We start from the raw sequence: 17,289 nt of genomic DNA on the forward strand, positions 1-17,289 counted from the left end.
CTGAGTTGACACTTGGGCCTGTGTCCCAACAGTTCTGCTTTCTGTACTCTCAGGCGGGGGCTTTTCCCTGATCTGCCTGCCTCCAGCCTTGCCTCACTGTGTGTCCTGGAATAATTTTTCCCAAATGCAAACCTTGCTCCCTTCTAGACGTTCTCCTTGCCTGTGGAATAAAATCTGGATTCCTGGGGCCTGTGAAGACTTGGATTTACCCTAGCCTCACACCCTTGCTCTGACTAGTAAGGCCCCTTGGAAGCCTCTGCGCCTGTCCTGTGCTGAAGCCCCAGCCCTGGCCTTCTCCTTACTCGGCAGTGTTTGGCTCAAGCATCCTCTGTTTAAAAGTCTTTCTGGTGTTGCTGCCATAGTTGCTTCTGCAGTGACGCACACAGTCCCGTGTTCCTTCTGTGTGGCTCTGCTGCGTGATTGTCACGTGTCCTGTGTCTCTTCCACCCGTCTTAGCTGGCACTTTCACCCCAACTTACCTTACCAGGCCTAGCCTTCTATAGACTGCCAAGTACACATAGGTCCATACTTTGTGCATGAAGACCACCTGAATCTGCCTGCCCTAGGGAGGACTGCCAGGCACCTGCAACAACAGCTGGAGCCCATGGCAGGGCTGTGGTAATAATCTCTCATTGATCACCAGCTGTCTCGAGCTCAGATGCAGTTCCTGGAGAGGTCCCGACGCCCTCCCTGTTGGTTGAGTAAGCTGAGCGTGAGCAGTGCCAGGAGTGTTCCAGTAACAGCCCACTCAAGGGGCTGATGCTGAAACAGTGCTGGGTTGTGGAACCCAGTGGGTCCCCTTTGGCTGGAAGCCTGGTAACTATGCAAGCAGCGAGAAAATTTTCCCGAAGGACCCCAGTTGACAGATTCCTGTGTGCCTTTTTTGCAAGACAAATTTAATTTTAGGTGATTGAGCCTCCCATATGGTCACAAAAGGGAGCTTAGTTTTGGAATTTAAAGTGTTAGGCGCATTATCAGAGCTGAGAGCCAAGGGAGGCACATGGCTCCTTGCTTGTATGTGCTGCTCCTTTAACCTACTGAGTGAGAACAGTGGTAAAGGCAGGAGCCAGAGGGTCCACAGGCTGTGGTTCTCTGTCTGCAGGGGTATTTTGCGCACCACTTTTGTATGACTTCCATTCCATTGGTGGGAGTAGAAGAAAGGGCAGAATTGCTTCAGCGACCCTGAGCTCCTCCCTAGGTGCGCTGTCCTGTTCCGGGAGGGTCTGGGTCTGTGATTCTCCTGTGATGGGTTTGACAGTGTGGCCTTGTGGGTAGATTCGGCAGTGCTTTACCCTGTGCTAGGCATTGTTCAAGCACATTGCAGCGAGGCTGTGAAGGAGGATCAGTTGCTATCCCCGTGTCACTGGTGAGGAAACGGGCAGAAAGAGGTGAAGCCACCTGTCCAGGGGGAGCAGGCAGGAAGGAGCAGGGCTGGAATTCAAGCCCAGGCCCTGAGGGGCCTTGTTCTGACCATGGTGCCTGGCCCATGGATGAGTTTGTTCAGCTCCACAGTGGTTTTCTTTATCTGTTTTTCATTGAGTTAGCTAAATGAAGGCTAGGAGACGGCATATAAAAATCTCCTGTCCAGCTCTCTAAATAATCCCGCAACTCTGAGACTTCTGGTTCAGACCATGAGGTCCATCACCTGGAGCTGAAGAACCATGCCCAAGGCCACCTTGCTCAGAAGAGGCTTCCTCTGAGCCCAGGCCTGTCCCACCCCTGCCAGACAGGCATCTGGAGTATTCCAGAGCAGTGGGATGCTGCCCCTCCACTCTGCTCTCCTGCCTCATTCCTCCCCTAGGCCTCCCTGTCCTGTTCCTGGTATTTCAGACTCACCAAGGTAGGCAAAACATTAGCCACAGGAGCAGGCCTTGAGTGAGCTGAACTCACGGGATTTCACTGCCTCGTGGTCTTTATGAAGTCTGTGGTTTGACAGATTACTAGTAGATGTTGAATCTTTGACAAATTTATTTTAGTGCCTTAAGATTTCATATTACCAAGGATTATTTCTAGATTTTGGAGTATTTGCTGGAGTCAGGCGTGATGTGCAAACATATATTAACTCCTGTTAGTATGCTGTTTGTTGATGGAGTCAGTGTGCCTATCTCCCAGTAACGGGTACTTCATCAAGGTGGGCTTAGCGCTGCTGATATGGCGAGAGGATCTGAAACCTGTAAATAAATGTGACCCCCACAGATATCCAGAAGTTCTAGTTCCTTTTAGTTTTACTTCTCTGTTTTAGGAAGCATAGAGATGGCACCATTTTTACCTAAAAGACTTAATGAAAAAATGTCAGGTTATTGCTTCCTAAAAATAATGTAAAAGATAGTGTTTGTATGAGGATGGAGAAAGCCATGAAAGTTTCTGTGAGGGGAGTGGGCAGGGGAGAATTAAGTGTTACTGTACATAGCTTTGTATTGTTAAAAGTTTTTATTACTTTGTTTATTATTATAGCTAATAAAATAATAGTTACATTATAAAGTTTTATTAAAGATGTATTAGAATGACACTCTTACAGAGTAATCTCAGAAATGGCTTATGGACTGGGTGTCTTAGGGTCCATGTCTCCTAGACCTTCAGGAGGGATTGCACATTGTCGAGACCACTGGGGCGATTGATGCCTGTGAAGGAAATGATACTTCACAGGGAAGTGTAGCTGCATTACCTTGATGTCCCCTTCACCCCAGCAGTGCACTCGGGGCCTTAGGAGTCTAGAAGGATGGTCTTCAAGGAGAGCCTTCAAGAGAGGCCCAAGCTACTGGTCTGAGGCCCCCTGTGGGGAGGGAGGCTGCCAGGATTTCAGTAGGGAGTGCTTTGGGGGTCCCCAGGGCTGGAAAGGAGCAGACTGGCCTGTCTAGTAGAAACAGTGTGAGCCACATGTGTACGCCATGTATGGAATTTAAACCTTCCTAGTAGTCACATTTAAAAAGGCAAACAAGAAACAAATGTAATTCATTTTAATGACGTATTTTATTTAACCCCGTTTACCCAAAACATTATAATTATAGCATACAATCAATATAAAAAAGTTATGACAGGTATTTAACTGTTTTATATGAAATTTTTGAAAATCCATGGTATACCCCCACTTGGTTGGTGGCCAGTGTACCAGACAGTACAGGAGTAGACCTTTCTGAGTGAGGACAGGAAATGGTCTGTGTGGTACTCAGTTTCAGAGAGGCTGGCCTGCCCAGTTTTGCTTCAGGGGTATCTGTGAAACGAGTGGTCCTCCTCCTTTGGGAGAACACTGGCAGTAAACATCCATCTACAGGCTGAGCAGGGAAAGCAGGAAGCCCGTAAACTAAAAGGCTAACAGTGGGGTTTTCTCCCAATAGTGAACTAGAGAGTGGTTTTTATTTTCTTTTGGTCTAGCTGTACTCAATTTTTTTCTGGTGTTCATAAGTTACCATTAAAATTATTCCTTATTTTATATATATTTCAATGAAAAGACAGAAGGTTGAAGGGCACATGCTTCCACTCCCCCTCCCCCAACCCATTTTCATGGCACCCTTGAGCTCTTAGGCCTTTAATGTCACCATGGTTATTTCTAATCTCAAGGTTCACCAAGGTAAGAGGCTCTAAAATGAAGGTGCTCATAGCAACCAGCTCGCCCACATCCCACATACTCCTTATTAAGGTATCATGCTAAATGTTTTGACTTGTGATGAAAATATTATGATAAGCCAGAGAATTTGGGGTTGCTATGGAAACCTCCATTCATTGTCCTCAGGGTGGGCTTAGCTGAAGGGGCCACGCAGGTCAGCCTGTCTTCTTTATTTCAGCTCATTTTTTGGCCCTGTCATTCAGCTATAGGGCAGATTTGAGCCTCAGCATAAGGAATTGCCAGGGCATTTCAGGCAGGGCTCTTGCCAGATGGGGCATCTTGATTCATCCCTTTTTGCTTTGAGAGTCTTCGGTGAGAGCAGTTTTTTGGGGAGTGTGGTATCAGGAGTGTTTCAGAAGTGACCGTTGGTTTTTGGCAAATGGCTCTGTCTCCTCCAGAAGTCACTAATGGACTGAGGCGTGGGCAGGCCCTTCTGCAAGAACCTAGCCCAGCCTTCCCTCCTAAAACATCCCTAAGCTTCATCCATGGGGAACGGGAAATTGTGCCTGAACCTGACTATGTGGGAGCAGCCCCCTTTTCCCTGGGACCTCAGAGCAACCTTGGAGACATGGGCCTTTTGCTTCCCATGCTTCTCCCATGGGTGTGGCTGTGGGCATCTGTGTTTGTGGGGAATGATGGGCTCACTGGTCAGTCAGGACCTGCAGGGCCATAGGGCTTGGTCATGCAGGCGGGGAGCCTTGCTGAGCTGTTTTAGAAAAAATGGAAGAAAAAAAGACCAATTCTGTCGGAGAAAGAAGGAAAAAGTACCTTTGCCTTGATTAATTCTGCTCATTTTGATGATAAGTGTGGGGAGTATCTCCCCCAACCTAGGAAAACTCCACCTTTCTTTACTTGGTGACTTCTCCATCGGCTATCTTTGGACACTCAGGAAGCTTGTGCAGGGCCCTCAGTTTATTCCATTTCTGTGTGCAGGTGGCCCCCAACTGACAATCATTCCACCTACAATCTTTCAACTTTGCAGTGATTTGAAAGCGATATCCTACCTAATAAAACAGTAATATGCAAATTGACCGCACCTTCGCTACGCCCAAGCCACGCCCACCAGCCAATCAGGGCTTACCCAACAAAGATGGCAGTTAATTTGCATACACTGAGGGAGGGAGGAGTGAAGACTGAAGACAACTTAGAAGGAAGAGGGAGGAAAAGCAGAAAGCAAGGTGGCTGCCAGAGGGAAAGCCTGGGCAGGGTGGGGCGGGGCGGGGCGGGCGGCAGCAGCCCACGGGTGCAGGCGCGGCGGCCGCAACAGCGGTGGCAGCGGCAGCACACGCGGCCGCAGCAGCCACTTGCAGGATTCTTCCTGCAAATGGGCTACTAGTATATAATAAATTGCATGAGATAGTCAACACTTTATTTTTTTAATATTTTTATTTATTTCAGAGTGGAAGGGAGAGAGAGAGAGAGAGAGAGAGAGAGAGAGAGAGAGAGAGAGAAACATCACTGATCATTGATCGGCTGCCTCCTGGACACCCCACACTGGGGATTGAGCCCGCAACCTGGGCGAGTGTCCTTACCAGGATTCAAACTGTGACCTGGTTCATAGGTCGAAACTCAACCACTGAGCCATGCTGGCCGGGCGATAGTCAACACTTTATTATAAAATTAGAAGCCCGATGCATGAAGATTCTTGCTAGAATGGGCTTTCCTTTCCCTGGCTTCCGGCACCGCCTTTCCACTCCTGCCCAGCCCCTTTCTGCTCAGGCCCCGGAGCCACCTCTTTCCGCTGAGGCCCTGCCTTCCCACGCTGCCCAGAGGCCCTGAGAGACGGGGGGTGGGGCAGAACTCCTGGATGCAAGTGTCCTCCCTCCCCCCACCCCGTCACTCAGTACCTGTGTATGCAAATTAACCGCCACCTTTGTTGGGTTAACCTTTTGCACTCGGATGTCGAGATTAAAATTACTCTTTGAATGTATCAATAATTTGAAATATAAAAAAATCCAAATAAATAAGTTTGTATGAAAAGATACTCCAGTTTTTTTATTCTACTGCCGCGCTTTGTAAAATCTGGGGTATTTAAAAAATTAAATCCCGAGTAGAATAAAGGAATCGAGAAAAAAGCGAGTGCAAAGGGTTAATTTGCATATCACTCCTGATTGGCTGGTGGTGTAGTGGAGGTACGGTCAGTTTACATGTTTGTCTATTATTAGGTAAGATAGGTTCTGTGCTCCATGACTTTGGAGCTAATGTAAGTGTTCTGAGCACATTTAAGTTCAGCTAGACTAAGCTGTTCGGTAGGTTAGGTGTATTAAATGCATTTTGACTTCCGATGTTTTCAACTTACGATGAGTTTGTGGGACCGAAGTCGAGAAGCCACACCCCAGGCAGCTGGACAGAATCTTTGGCTCTTACTGGCCTTTACTGCTTCAGGGTGTGACTGGCTTGGTTGCTCATGTCTGAGTGTAAGTCCTTCCCTCTGCACAGGGTCCCTGGACACCGACAGTCCTCTCTGCCTCCCCTACAAGACGCTGGTCTCCACGGTTGGAAGCATGGTGTTCAACGAGGGTGAGGCCCAGCGGCTAATTGAGATCCTGTCTGAGAAGGCTGGTGTCATTCAGGACACCTGGCATAAGGTGAGTCCACCCTCTCCTGCCCGCGTTTAGTGGCCTCTGCAGCTGGCCTGGGTGGTTTTACCTCTCCTGCTCCCTCTCAGGGACCTGTGAATTGTAGTGGCTACCTGGTCCTGGAGTGGCCACACCTGGCTGGCCAAGCTGCACAGGGAACAGCCTCCACTCACTTTTCTTGGCAGAATCCTGCTGCCCTTTTCCAAGCAGAGGCTGTATGAATCACCCTGCAGATCCTTTGGCTTCAGCTACAGCCCAGCCATGGCCGGGCCACTGAAACTTAAAGAGCTGGGGCAGCGCTCTGAGTTCCAGGGGGCTGGGGGTGCAACACAGGAGCAGGGGCCCGGCTGGTTTGTGGCCAGGGCTCTGGGTGCAGGAAGGAATATGTGTAGGGTCACACTGAGTGAGGGAACCTTGTGATAGGCCCAGAAGTACCTTCCCTCCTGCTGTTGGGGGCCAGGTCAGATTCTGGCACCCACCCTCTGGTACCTTGGTGAATGAGCTGTCACCAGGAAGTGCTGCATGGCACATAGTTATTTGTTCCTTAATCAGAGTTGGAATTGTAGGTAATTTTGATGGAGAATTTTGTGGCATCTTGGTGATTAGAGAGAGATGTTGGGGGATGCCCTAAAAGACCAGTGGGGGTTCCTCCACTCCTGGCCCTTGCTGAGCTGTGATGTGTCATGCAGTCGCAGGGAGCTGCTCGCTCAGTGAGAATAGAGAGGGGTGTGTGTGTGTGGAAGGAGGTTTCCTGGCTGTGAGTGGGCTGGAGAAGGTCAGGATGACCTCGCTTCTCCAAAGAGAGAGGCCTGAACTCCGCTCAGGCTACTGTCCCAGAATACACTTCCCCTCCCATGGCTTCTGTGCCTCAGCCAGGGATCTATGGGCTGCACACAAAATCTAAGGGCTAGGCACTGAACAGGAAACAGTGGCCACTGCCCCCAGCGGAGAGGCCCTGGCCTCCATTGACCCAAGTTAATGGGAAATGCTATGCTCCTAAAAACTACCTCAAAGATCCAGTGCTTTGCCAAACAGCTTTAAGCACGAGGGTTCTTGAGGCCCTACAGACTGGGTGTCTAAGGTGGGAAGTGGGGGGAGGAGGGAAGGGGACCCTTTCCCAGAAATGTCTGGAGTCAGGGTGGAACCTGCTTGTCTTGAAGCTCCTGCTCCCACTTCATCAGGACACTGGGTCAGAGTCTGCTGGGTTGGGGGGACAAACCAAGTGTGTCTGTACCCTCTGTTAACGTGGCTCTGTGGATGTTTCTAGGCCACTCAGAAGGGCGACCCTGTGGCGATTCTGAAACGCCAGCTGGAAGAGAAGGAAAAGTTGCTGGCCACAGAGCAGGAAGACGCGGCTGTTGCCAAGAGCAAACTGAGGGAACTCAATAAGGTATGGCCCAGCGCATGCCCCATCCTGAGAGTACCTGGGCTGCAGCAGTGCTGCCCCTGGGTCGTGGGATTGCCTCCCTACTTTGGCTCTGCTCGGGGCTGCCGATGTGACTGCCCCTCGAACCAATGCGCACTGTGACTGTGGGAGCCGGAGGCTCGCCTGTACAGCCCCTGCAGAGCTCCGTGGGGTGGCGGCTTCCTTCTCAGGACTAGGAATGCAGGGTTGTTAAGTAGTGTGAGATGGAGTCATTGGCCTGTTCCACAGTTACGGGCCATCGTTTTAGGGTCTACACCCTGAACAGGAGGATGGGTGAAGTTGACCCACAATTGTTTTCATGGGGCAGAGGGGGCTGCTTTTCTCCCTTTTCTGCTCTCTCGAGCAATCCTGAGGGAGAGCCTGGCTCCTGTGTCAGCTGATGGCTGGTGTGTGACGTTTGTACTCAGTGAACAGCAGTCACATGAGTCAGGACACATGCACAGGGGCTGCTCTCCCTGTCAGAACTCACTGGGGCTTCTCCCTCTCCTGAGGAGAAAGTTCTGGTGTCCCAGCCCATGGGCTAGGTTTTGCCAGCACAATGCTGAGCATTGCCCTCTCCCTCTCCCTCTCCCTGCTCTCTGCCTCCTCCAACAGTGCAACAGGTGCAGGGGATGGGCCTCCGGATGATCCACAGTGTCTAGGCTGCAGCCCCTCCTCTGGGCACCTTCCATCTGCTCTTTTGAGAAGACTCAGAAGTGAAGCAGCCTGAGTTTCTGTCCTAAATTGGAGGGATGTGGCTTTGAGCCAAATGGCATAGTTTGTTTGGTGGGGAAGGCAGGAGTAGAAGATGAGCCTTTGGTTGGTTACTCTTGGTTAATGCTCTGGCCAGGAGAAGAGGGGGGTGGGGGAAATGCAGGTCTCTGTGGCCTTCACTAGAGCTTGTTAGCTTCTGCTTAGGGCAGAGGTGTGGAGGGCTCAATATGTGGCCTTCACACAAGTCCATCTTGTGTTGTTGGTTAAATGCAGGGTGGCTGGAGCCATTTGCCCTGCGCCCAAGAGCCGACTGCACATGTCTCTTCCTGGTAGACATGACATAGTATGCCCTAGGCCCGTGGTCGGCAAACTGCGGCTTCCGAGCCACATGCGGTTCTCTGGCCCCTTGAGTGTGGCTCTTCCACAAAATACCATGGCCTGGGCGAGTCTATTTTGAAGAAGTGGCTTTAGAAGAAGTTTAAGTTTAAAAAATTTGCTCTCAAAAGAAATTTCAATCATTGTACTGTTGATACTTGGCTCTGTTGACTAATGAGTTTGCCGACCACTGCCCTAGGCCAGGAACATTTACACCATGGAAGTGGGCCAGCTCTACAAATCAAAGCTCTTTCTCTAAGAGCCAGCCGACCAGCACACCATTGGTTAAGAGTCTGTGGTTTAGGGGAGCCATTCTTCCATACCTTCTTACTAGACAAACTGGGAAATGCCTGTGAAAATTTGTTGATACCCCCAAAGTAAGGTTCAGGTGAGCAAAAAAAGAAGTGAGTGTTCCCACGGCTGGCTGGCATGGGGTTGCCTGGCTAGTTCCTTGTGCCTACCGCCTTGAATTTAGGAAGGGCTGCAGGTGTGATGAGTGAATAAGTGCAACCTCTGACGGTAATGCTGGCCTCTCTTGCCCACTACTGGTGTCTCCGGCCACTGTGGGCCAGTGAACCATGCAGGAGGAGGCCCCTCAGACACTGCTCCTTGTGCTGGGCCACTTACTGCTCTCCCTCAGTGGTGGCTGCTTCACGAGATTGCCAAAACCACATAGCAGCTAATCTACAGATGCTCTCCTCAGTACTGTTATATGTCTAGCCCTCCCCTAATAGATCTCCTTGGCAGCCAGCTGCAGGGGCCTGTGAGATATGCAGGGGTGCAGCCCTTGGTTTCATTACTCATCTCACCCTCCAGGAATCCAGGCCTTGGCTCCTAGGCGAGGAGATGTCTGAGGTGCGTCCAGCCCTCCCTCCCCTGACTATCCTCCTCCCTGCAGCCCAAGGAGGTCCTCTCGGGCTCTCAAGTGCTAACCTGGTCCTGCGAGGCACTCTTTATGCTCTGCCATTAGCCTCAAATGCTCTTCACTGCTGAACTGGCTGGGCATTTTTTCCCTATCCCTGAAGACTCAATTTGCTTTCCCTCGGGAATCCTTCCAGAGCCCCCAGTTTCTTGTCTCAGCACAGAGGTTGCCATCGCAGTCATGTGCCATTGTATCTGTGCTTGGTGACTCTGACCTGCTTGCTTGGCTCAGTCTAGCAGGCCTCCTGTCAGCAAGTGGCTGCTGAGGCCTGGGGCCAGCTAAGAAGACACAGCCTCTGACGGTTTTGGCATGGTCATCTTTCCTCCCTGTGCTTCTTTCCTCCCTGTGCTTCTGGTCGGCAAACTCATGGACATCAGGTTCCTGCATTTCTCTGTTGAGAGTTCGAGGCAGAGCTGATGTGTTGATTTCATTTTTGTCGTGTCTCCTAGCCCAGGACCATGAGGCAAGTTATATGAGAAACTAAATTTTGGAAAATGTGCAATTTCTCCTCTCATGAGGATCTGGTTCCCTCCACGTGTTTTCGTTCTCCTTGTAGATTGTTCTCTGTGACAGATCCATGCTTCACAAATGTGTGAAGTCTCAGCAGAGTTGGGCTCAAGGACCATTTCAGGCATCAGCTGCAGGAGTTAACAGGCATAGGCAACCTTGACCTCTGTCCTAGCCTTCTGACAGTCTTCTGGCCTGTGCCTGGGTTTGAGGAACCATGCATGGCTTTGGTGCAGCCCTCTGGAAAACCATCTTTCTAGCTGTGGTCTTCTTAGGTACCAGGTGCCCTGTCATGGGGCCTCTGTCCTGAGGTAAAGCTCTGGACTAGACCCCATCCTGTGTCCTCTCAGCCTGGGAGATGGGGGCCTAAGTCATGCAGTCAAGAAAACACTCAGGGAGGTGTGCTCCCAGGGATGGAGTGGGAGATATTCTTGGTGACAGACCCTTTTGATGGAGCTGCCTGCTGTCCATGCCTCACCAGGCTTTGGAAGCTCACACCAAGCAGGGCCCACTCTTGGACTGAGAGCAGAGTGCCGTTTCTGAGCCAGCAGTGCTTGTGCTGGTGCCAAGCCTCCTCTCCCAGCCCAGTCAAAGAAAACTGGGCTCCAGTCCTCCAGTCCCCAGCACCACTGGGGATGCATTTCAGGAAAATGAATCTGACCTTTGCAACTGAATTTAGAATTTGACAAGCAAGAGGAATACTGGGATTCTGAGGTCTTAGGAGAAAACAAAGCCAAGGAGGGCTAAACAAATTCCCTGAGGAAAAGCTGGCCTTTCTCTGCCCTTTAAAAAAGCCCAGAGGCTAAAGGAAGGGAAATCCCATTAGATTCTGCTGGCCTAGGGATCCCAGCTGGATGCCCGGAATTGCATGAGTCCTGCCCAGAGTGGGGATGACTGTCCCTAGACAGATGCTCAGTGCCAGCCTCTGGGTGTCCATTAGTTGTGGACAGCAGAGGTGGGCGGAGAATGATCCAATGTGGCTGCACCACCTGCTGCTGGTGTGGCTATGGGCACTCCAAGGTCTCTCTGAGCTTTGGTTTCTTCCAAGCCTGGATCCTATCTAGAAGGCATCTCCATGTTGCTCCGTGTTGCTAGTGTGTGAAGTTTTGCTGGGGGAGCTGGCAGGGTCATGTGTATTAGAAGAAGCTTGGTGGAGCTTTGAATTACCACAAAGTTGCCCTGCCCTGCCCTGCCCTGCCCTGGTTTAGAGGTGCCGGGCCAGCCAAAGGAGTGGGGCAACTTTTCATTCCTCTCACTTCCTGGGACCCTTGTGGACTCATATCCTGGTTCATTGTGGCATCCGACACTGCCCAGAGCAGACATTCCCCCAAGGAGGATTGAGTGGCTGCCCATACAGACCAGGCCCTCCAGGAGTGAGGCTGATCCCCCAGCCATGATAGGACGGGCAGTGTCCCCACCCCAGTCATCAAACTTGGAGCCTGTCAGTCCAAGTTTGTAGAGGTAGGTGTTCTGGGGCCTGGATGTCAGGGACCATGCCAACTGGAGTGTTGTAATCCCAGCAGAGTTGAACAAGTGTCCCTGGAGAGCCTAGGAAGAGAATACTGTTTACTCAGCTCTTGCTGGTGTCCATATCCATTGTGGCCAAGGCCTGACATCCAGCCCTTAGCTGGTCAAGCCAGCAGGGTTTTCTGGTAACTTCTTGTCTCCTGCTTGCTGTCTGCTGTGGCTGGCGTGGATCTGTCGGAACTCAGGAGATGGGGTCTTGTGCTCTGCTTGGAAGCTCCTCTGAGCCCTAGCTCCAGGGTTCTGATGACCTCAGTCCTATCTGATAACCTCTTGCCCCTGCCTAACTGGCTCTCTGCTTTCTTCAGGAGTTGGCGGCAGAAAAGGCAAAGGCAGCAGCTGGAGAGGCCAAGGTGAAAAAGCAGCTGGTGGCCAAAGATCAGGAGATGACAGCTGTGCAGGCCCGAATGCAGGCCAGCTACCGGGATCACATGAAGGAGGTGCAAGAGCTACAGGGCAAGGTGAGCAGTGGTGTAGGGCCAAGGAGGGCTGGAGTGGTCGCAAAGGGCAGTTGAGGGTGCCCTCGGGAGTAGAGGTGGGGGTGGGTCTATAGAATCTGATTTGTTTTTGAAGGAAACAACTGTTTTTATCTGGCCAGATAGTGGCAGCCAGCCTACCTTGTATATTTAATGATACTAACTAGGAAAATGTAACATACATTTTAAAGAGCTCTTTTTGAAAATAGTCTGGTCCCAAGTGGCCAGCCCTATGTCCTGTCTCCTGGGTGCCTGTGGGTCCAGTTCTCAGCCTCCATGTGATCCTAGAGTAAAGCTGGCTTTGCCTTTTCCACTTGAGGTTGGAAAGATCATCTAAAGCAAAAGGCTCTGAATGGGGGCAGGGGAGGCGTGTCCAGCTTGGCCTACGGAGTCAGAGCCCTGGACCTCATCTTCTCAAACCGGTGCTCTGCTCATGGTGGGCCACAGGAGGCCAGAGGCAGGATCCCAGGCTTCCTGGGTAGTTTTAGGCTGTGACCATGGCTGTGTCCTTTGTCTCAGACCTCAGACAGAGTGTGTGGAGCATGTCTGGTACTCTGGGCTGAGCACTGTGCTGCCTGGAGGCCTCAGGGGAGAAAGGAGGTGTGTGGTTGGGGGGGGTCACTCTTGGCCCTGAGCTCCTGATGCTAGAGCTGTTCAGTTTCCAGACTCTTGTTCGTAGGGGTCCTGCCCACCTCATGTGGGGAAGCAAGCCCTTGGGGGTTTTGTCTGCAGGCTTGTTATCTCACTAATCTGGCTCCAGAAGTCAGCTCCCTGTAAGGCCAAGCAGCACTGTTACCCATCAATGGTTTTAGGTCCGGACACTGCAGGAACAGCTGGAGAATGGCCCCAACACACAGCTGGCCCGCCTGCAGCAGGAGAATTCCATCCTGAGGGACGCCTTGAACCAAGCCACGAGCCAGGTGGAAAGCAAGTAAGCTCTCAGTGCTCCCAGTCGGACTTGGCAACAGCACAGCCCAGAGGGCCTCCAGAGCTGGGAAGGGTCCCCGAGCCTCCTGCAAGGCTGCAGCAAGTGCACTCTAGTTTCTTACTGGATCTGGGACTGCTGGGCACTTCTGTACCTCCCCATTTGAGGCTCCATCCTCATCCTCCTTCTCTTACCTGGTTCTGAGCAGCTGAGCCTTCCAACGCATGACTGGCATCCTTTCCTGTGGTCAGGCTGCAGGGAGGGGTGAGCTCCAGCACACCCTTGCCCATGCCCCTGTGATCAAGTGCCCCTCAGGTCCTGGTTGGTGCCAGCATCTGCTTTCCTGGACAAGCAGATACTATTTCCATGTCTGTCTTCACAACATCCTCATTTGAGGCTTTTGAAAACTCCTGATTGTGACCTAGAGTATCAAGGCTGAGTGGATTGTCCAAGATCAGAGTTTGATGTGGTGTAGGGACCTGCTGTGGGCGTGAACGCTTTGATTCTCCACTGGGAACGAGGTCTGTGCTGGAGGGACATTTGTTTTTGATGCATTGGTGACAAGTACTGCTTCACAGCACACCAACCTGGCCTGTTTAGCAGAGTCCTTGATCCCCGCTTTGCCTCTTGGGACGAAAATGCTAGCAAGTCCACAGCAAGTGGGCGACCCCAATGGGCAGTACAGAGCCTCAACCATGTTCTTGGAGGAAGGCCCCTGCATTTTCTTTTGAGTCACATTTCTTTGCCTCCTCTTGGCCTGAAGCATCCTGAAGGGACTTTCTGGAGATCTGCGTTGCCCCCAGAGCATCTCCTTTTGGCAAGAGGAGAACTGACTTAGGCAGAGCACGGGCACCCTCAGTGGGTGTTTTAGCTGGAAGTCCAGGGGACAATGTTGGCCTAGGATTTAGACCAGGGAGGCAAATCAGTGTTCGCATGTCTGTTTTGCTGGTGGGCCTCCTAGCATGGAGTGAGAGCCAAAGGCTATCCTCCCCAGGCCGGTTTCTTCTCTCTGGAGGACCCCTCTGGGTGTGTATGCATCTCATCTCCAACCTGGCCCATCGGCGGGTTGGAGGTTTGTGGCAGGTTCTTCTTGGCAGCCACAGCAGGTGAACATGGTGATGGAGGAGCACTCTGGCTTCCCGTCGCGTAGAGTTTGCTGTGGCGTCTATCCTGGGGAAAGCTCCAAAGCATGGAGACCTGTGGTCCTGAGGAGGCGGCTGCTGACTCTGTCAATTTGTGGGAGATCTGCCCATGTGGATGGGTGTTCCCAGGCCCCTCCCTAGCTGCATATCAGTCCCAAGGAGCTGCCCACCCAGCCTCCCACCTTCATCCAGGGTCCTGGAATCTAGCGGTTCCCGTGAGCTTTCCAGTCTTGGATCTTTTTAAAATATATATATATATTATTGATTTTTTACAGAGAGGAAGGGAGAGGGAGAGAGAGTTAGAAACATCGATGAGAGAGAAACATTTATCACTTGCCTCCTGCACACCCCCTACTGGGGATGTGCCCGCAACCAAGGTACATGCCCTTGACCGGAATCGAACCTGGGACCCTTGAGTCTGCAGGCCGACGCTCTATCCACTGAGCCAAACCGGCTAGGTCTCCAGTCTTGGATCTTGCTGCTGTAAAACCTGAGCTGATGGCCCACAGAGGGCTTTGGATGGCCTCCCTAGTTCAGATGAGGAAACCCAAGTCCAGAGGTGGGACTCTGTCACCCCCAGCCGCAGATAGAGCTGATCTTGGCCAGGTTTCCTGCCTCCCAGGCTTGTGGACAGTCTTGTCTGGTGCTGTCCCTTGGCTGGGCCGTCGGTCCTGTCTTAAAGAGGTGTCTAGTGAAGGAGGCCGGCATGCTGATTACCTCTTCACACTAGGGAAGGCAGGTGTTGAGCTGCCCCTTTTTCCCTGTCAATCACGTATCCTTTCCTCCCTCCTGAACTTCTCCCTGGTCCTGAGATCCACCTTTTATGCAGTGTTGAGAGCTCTGTTCTGTGAAGGGTCTCAGCCTCCCGCTTTGGGTGGCCTCCAGTGAAACAGGACTCCCATGGGCTGCTGCCCCCAGCCCTGCAGGGGTCCAGGCAAGGCAGCCTGCATCCCAGGGCTTGTTTGGACCCTGGTTGGTAATGAGGAAAATGTGTCTTACCTTTTTCTATCTGAATTCCCAGATGTCTGGGAGGGGCGCCTATGGGATCTTTCAGTGCACGTTTTGCTCTTCGCTCTCTCTGGTCCACACACCATGCTGGTAAAACCCCACCTGTCTGATAATGCAGGAGGGGCTTAGTGATAGCTCCAAGATTCAGGCAGCTACTTAGGAAAGAGAAGGTGGCCCGGAGGGAGGGCTCATATCACGGCCCCAGTCAGCCAGGGGCAGCTCTCAGGGCTGGCAAGAGCTGACTCGAGCCCTCTTCTGTCTGTCAGTTGGGGGCTGGTGACTGTCTTGCAGGCAGAACGCAGAGTTGGCCAAGCTCCGGCAGGAGCTCAGCAAGGTGAGCAAGGAGCTGGTGGAGAAGTCGGAGGTGGCACGGCAAGAGGAGCAGCAGCGGAAGGCTCTGGAGGCCAAAGCAACTGCCTTTGAGAAGCAGGTCCTGCAGCTGCAGGTGAGTCAGAGTGGCAGCCACTTCAGTGCATTTTTCACCCACCAAGCCTGTCTGAGTAGCAGGGACAGGCCAGGGCTGCCCAGCCACACAGAGTCCTTCCAGCCATGACTGACAGCTGGAGACTCAGGCAGGACGGGAGCTGGAACCCTCAACCCTGGCCTTGTGAGTAATAGTGATAGCTTTCTAGCTTCAAATGGGTGCTTTCTATGGGCTGCACATTGTTCTAAGCACTTTACAAGCATTAACTTAGCTAATTTTTATTGTAACCCTGTGAGGTAGGTTCTATTACTATCTTGAATTTACCCATAAAGAAATTCAAGGCATGGAGAAGTTAAGCAACTATCGCAAGTTCACACAGAGGCAAGATTTCAACCTCTGTGTCTAGCCTCAGAGCTGTTTGTTCCTCCATACTTTCTGCCAGCTCTGGTCATAGCCATCCAGACTAACGTCAGCAGCCTCTGGCTTCAAGGCTGGGGGAGGGTTCTTCCTTCTCAGCCTCTAGATGTGGCCTGGAAGCTCTGATTTCCCTGGAGGATGCCCTTTCACCAGAGGAAGGAAGATTGTCAGTCCCCCTGTTCCCAAAGTGCCCTGGGGCAACATCTAGCATGGCCCCCCTCGCTGGCCTGTTTTGGGACAGGTTGACAGGGTGTGGGGGGCCTGGACATCATGCCTGCTTTTCATTGAACTTTTCTGGGTAACAAGGAAATCCTGCCATCCCGAAGGGCATTGGGTCCACTTTCTGCCCAGTCATTAAAGCTAGGCGGTAGCACGTGGGGCATTGGGCCTGTCTTGTGGAAGGGACTAGAATGACACACAAAATTGTAAGACTGATGTTTGTGTGAGTACAAAAGACTAAAAAGGCATATGGACAAATCAACACGGTTTGGGTTGTTCAGGTGAAATCAAGGTGGGTAACTGGTGGTTGCTGAACTTCATGTAAAGCAGGTCCACCCAGACGAATGAAATCAGAGTCACCTGGGCTGTGATTGTCTTAAAGGCTCCCAGATGGTCTGGTGCTATCACCACCGCTCTAGTGACCAGGGTGTTGCCATTCCACGTGCCATTTGTAAGGATCCTGGGGCCAAGGCCTGGGCCTGGTTCTTGTCAGTAAGCCCCAAACTCTGAGCAGCTCCTGCCCTTTCAGGCCTCAGGCACTATCAGCCTTGGACCACACAAGGGGGTCCATTCTTTCCCTTCTTGACACCAAAGATTCTGGGAGTGGCTGGCCACTGGTGGTGAGGGAGACCAGGGCATGGTGTTGACATTGAGGCCCCAAGTGTCTCCTGTGGGCTTTCAGAGCCCGGTTTCCCCATCTGTAATATAAGCATGACAGAAGTACCTGTCTCGGGTGGCTGAGGATTAACCATGTGGCACATACACAGTGCCTAGAACAGTGCCTTGCACAGAAAAAGAGCTCAGTAAATATGATCTGTACAAAGGTCCACTCAGGAAATCTCCACATCAGGCTGGGGGTTTCCGTTGTAGGAAGCATTTCTCTGTGCCATGCTGAAATGAAAATGTTTTTTTTTCCTTTTTGTGACTATCTTTCACCTGAGGGTCCTTCACCCTGAGCCAGCTCTTCAAGGGCTCCTGGCTTTACCCAGTGGATGAACTGACTTGAGAAATTCAGGCGGGTTTTATAAAGGTCATTGGGGTGGATGGG

General features: G+C 51.7%; 1 protein-coding gene across 4 annotated transcripts in view; it reads left to right on the top strand.

Moving 5' to 3' along the window:
- The window catches only part of RRBP1 (ribosome binding protein 1), a 70,586-nt gene that overhangs the window by 37,559 nt on the left and 15,738 nt on the right, over positions 1 to 17,289 (top strand). For all 4 annotated transcript variants that reach the window (XM_054724135.1, XM_054724138.1, XM_054724139.1 and 1 more), the window contains exons 3-7: positions 6,044 to 6,192; positions 7,451 to 7,573; positions 11,939 to 12,091; positions 12,919 to 13,037; positions 15,473 to 15,626. In XM_054724135.1, the coding sequence (XP_054580110.1) occupies positions 6,044 to 6,192; positions 7,451 to 7,573; positions 11,939 to 12,091; positions 12,919 to 13,037; positions 15,473 to 15,626 (698 nt within the window). The remainder of the gene's footprint in view (positions 1 to 6,043; positions 6,193 to 7,450; positions 7,574 to 11,938; positions 12,092 to 12,918; positions 13,038 to 15,472; positions 15,627 to 17,289) is intronic.

Source organism: Eptesicus fuscus, chromosome 12 (assembly GCF_027574615.1).
Source record: "Eptesicus fuscus isolate TK198812 chromosome 12, DD_ASM_mEF_20220401, whole genome shotgun sequence".
NCBI lineage: Eukaryota > Metazoa > Chordata > Mammalia > Chiroptera > Vespertilionidae > Eptesicus > Eptesicus fuscus.